The sequence below is a fragment of the Papaver somniferum genome, chromosome 4, assembly GCF_003573695.1.
Source record: "Papaver somniferum cultivar HN1 chromosome 4, ASM357369v1, whole genome shotgun sequence".
Classification (NCBI taxonomy): Eukaryota; Viridiplantae; Streptophyta; class Magnoliopsida; order Ranunculales; family Papaveraceae; genus Papaver; species Papaver somniferum.
In genome coordinates, this window is record NC_039361.1 from 24,264,611 (window position 1) to 24,268,389 (window position 3,779).

A 3,779-nucleotide genomic window follows, 5' to 3' on the forward strand; every position below is an offset into this window, starting at 1 on the left:
TGGACGAGTGGAGATGAAAGTATGAATATGCTGGTCGACACATAAATTTCTAAGGCACACAATTTTTTGCATCTTGTGTTATTGTTGTATAAATTTCTAAGGAACACACTTTACTACCGATTATGGTAGACCAAAGTTCGAAAACTTTAGAATTTTGGAAAAATCTCATTTTGGGGTCAGTATACATTCGGAAGTTTAATTTATTACTGATTATGGTAGTACCAAAATTCGAAAATTGAGTATAGTCGTAGGTTAAAGTAACACACTTTACTACCGACTGTAGTATTAACTACCGATTGTGGAAGGGCAGATTTGCCATTACGAAATACGCGAGATAAGGGCTAGCTTCAATTTAGGTTTGGGTGACCCTATCTTGTCTTATTGTTGGCCCTTAATTCCTTTTGGGTGGCCCCTAAAAATGCTAGGCTGAAAATAGCCCGTAATAAAATTAGATGGGTCGTGCCATACACATTGTTGACAAACCTGGGTTGCACGGACACCGACACGTGACACGGTTACGATACGACACGATTATGGGGACACGTCAATTCTAAAAAAAAAAAACAGGTTACGGGTACACGTTTAATAGATATATAAAATTTCATAAATTCAAATACCAATATGCATTTATTGAACGTGAAATATATGTCTAATAATAAATAATAAGTTTGAAGTAAAATAATAAACTTGAGGTGGGAAAAAAAAACCTTATAAATAGTGAAAAAACCTCCTCAATTCCTTAATTGTCATCTAAGTTCACATCTTCATCAACGGGTACAACTGGATCATTGAATGTCACACTCTCTAGTTCTGGTTCATCAAGCGAAAGATTTGCAATCTCAAGTATTCCACCGCTTCCCATAGTATCAAATGTATCACCTGCAACATCCCACATTCTTGTCTCACCTGTCATATAATATGGTTCTCTTCGGGACAGAAGGCGAAGATTTGAATGCACATACACTAGATATTCTCCTCTTTTTGGTGTGATCTTATTTCTTTTCAATGAATTAATGAAGCCAAAGGTACTCCAGTTTCTTTCACATCAAGATGAGGATCTAGATTGGGCAAGAGTTCTGAAAGCTAACCTCTGCAATATAGGAGTAGGTGTACCATAAGTAACCCACCATATAAATGGCTCCATACACCATCTATCAGCAGTGCAATTAGCAGCCGCAAATTCTCTCATTCCAGTATAAAAAAGAGCAAATTTAGTATTCACTTTTCTTAGTTCTTCCCCTTCAAAATATCTCTCAAAGCATATACGCCATTGCTTTGACATATCATCATCTACATGTGGAGCTAGACGACCCGACGACTCACTAAGCCATTCCTGGCTATAATACCTATAATCCACAGATCATTTGGTTCATTTTTGATAAAAAGGAACAGTTTAAATTATTGTTGACTAAATTGGAAGTAAAATAAATTTAAATGGTGGACAGTTATCATACCTGGGATTTAAAGAGTGAGCTAAACAGTATAGAGGTGTGTTGGATTTACCCGATCGACTTGTCAATATCTCATACACGACATAATAAAATGAAGAATCTTGAAATTCAGTTAGGCCTTCTTTGCGGTATATAACCTTTCTTACCTTTTCTATCATAGACTCCCACATATCATACACCAAATGAAGGCATGGACGATCAGTATCAGTTCGTCGTAACATGTCATAAATTGACTCGGTGAATGCAATGATATAATCTACTTTGTCCCAACATTGGTCATTTAATATTGTCTCCTTCACAAATTGAGCTTTTGCAACATCATCATCTCTGTACGAAGTCCACTTCGGACTGATCACCATGCTTTGTAAACCTTCTTTTATATCAACAAATCTTTGGAGCATTATCACACTCGAAGCAAAGCGTGTGTCAGCTACGGTAAGAAACTTCAACTTATTATGATCATTAAACATTGCCAACCTCATGGAGTGAGTCATAATGAACTTTCTTACGAACACGGCATCCGAAATAATATCACTTATCCAAGAACATTCAGCAAATGTTTCAGCATTGGCTTCGGTGTTCTTTGCAGCACATATATTCTTCAGAGCAAGATTTAATGTATGGACCACACATGGAGTCCAAAATATATGAGGAAAATGTGTCTCAATAAGTAAGCCTGCACTTTTACAAACCGGAGCATTGTCAGTTATGACTTGAACCACGTTATCTGCACCAACTTCATTGATCGTTTCTTTTAGCAAATTAGCTATGAACACTTTGTCCTTGTATTCACCTTGGTAGTTTACAACCTTAAGAAACATTGGACCACTTTCACAAACGGCAATAAAACTAATAGGCCTTCTTTGAAAATCAGTCCAACCATCAGAAAAAAGTAACTCCATTATGTTTCCACGTACTTTTTATTGGATCAAGCAGCTTTCCAATGTGATTTTTTTCTTCCTGCGAAAGAGTTGTTCTCAACTGGTTGTATCCCGGAGGTATGTAGCCCGAAAGTGTTTTGTTGTTTGCAGTAATTCTCCTTATAACCTCAATAAAATATGGATTCTTCGCCAAATTAAAAGGTAGTCCTGCTGAATAAAACATTCTTGCAATCAACCTGTTCATATCTTCGCGAGCGTCATTGTTGAATGCATTTTGAATGGTACCCTTCCTTTTCTTGGATAGTACATCAAATGAAGTTGAACTCGAAAAGTCCGTTAGCGCATGACTCCCGGAATTTGGCAAAGAAACCTGTATAGGTTTATAAGCCTTAGCTCTTGTTTCAGCATCATCGGATAATTTTTCATCTCAGCTAAGTCTTCCACGGTGACTTTGGGACATTTTTTGTTTCCTTCATTCGGTATCTTTAACAGATGCGCCTTTACCCTTGAATATGATCCCTTATAGTTAATTCGACAATAGTGACATGTAAATGATACGTTCCCTTCTCCTTCAGCCTTGTTCAGTTTTGTGACATATTTCCATAGAGGAGGACGCTCTTCATCAATGGCACTCATTCTCCTGTTATAACATGTACAACAGTACAATAAACTCATACGAAATACTACATAATTATCAAAAAAGCAAGTAGCATATATACTGAACAATACTACCAATTTTGAAATTTAGACGACACTGTGTTGCACTAACAGTAATTGTAGATTATCAAATGTATCAATGTTCAGTATTTCTAAAGCAATCAAACAATGTAACAAGATCTAGAGGTCATGAATAAATTAAAGGATAATCATCAATGGCCTTGGCTAGTATTCCAAAAGATTAATATTAAAATATATATAACATGTTTAGAAATGAACAAAAGAGAAAAAGATCATACCTGTTTTGATTTGCCGCACAATTGTTCTACAATTCTTTTTTCTTCTTCTTTCGCTTGTTTTTATACTGTGTTGTATTTCTTTTAACCCTAGTAACCTATCGAATACGGATATACTTTAGATAGAAGATATTTTATGATTTTCTTTATACAATATTTAATTTATATATTTTATGGTATTTTTATACCCTATGTGGCGTGTCAGGGAGGTGTCCACCCGTGTCAGAAATCCCCAAATCACGGGACACTCACGTGGCGTGTCCAAGCCGTGTCGTCACCGTGTCCGTGTCCAAGAAGTGTCCGCCACGGTTACGCGGCCTATATCGGCGTTTCCGTGCATCACTGTGACAAACACGTGGTTTTCCTATCTCCCCTACCTAAACCAGAATAAGCTTCGTGTAGTCAGTCATTCCAACTCTCCTGACCTTAAGAAATTCTCCAAATGTTCCGCCAGATTTTTGGTATCTTCATGTGAAGATTAGGGGTGCACATAC

At 36.8% G+C, this 3,779-nt stretch overlaps 1 protein-coding gene across 1 annotated transcript; it reads right to left on the minus strand.

Moving 5' to 3' along the window:
* Positions 1–739: 739 nt before the first annotated feature.
* On the minus strand, positions 740–2,353 carry LOC113272191. The gene is made up of 3 exons (XM_026522075.1): positions 1,455–2,353; positions 1,089–1,346; positions 740–998 (listed from the first exon to the last, which is right to left on the minus strand). The coding sequence occupies exons 1-3, from the start codon at positions 2,351–2,353 to the stop codon at positions 740–742; spliced, it is 1,416 nt and encodes a 471-aa protein (XP_026377860.1).
* Between the last annotated feature and the right edge of the window lie 1,426 nt (positions 2,354–3,779).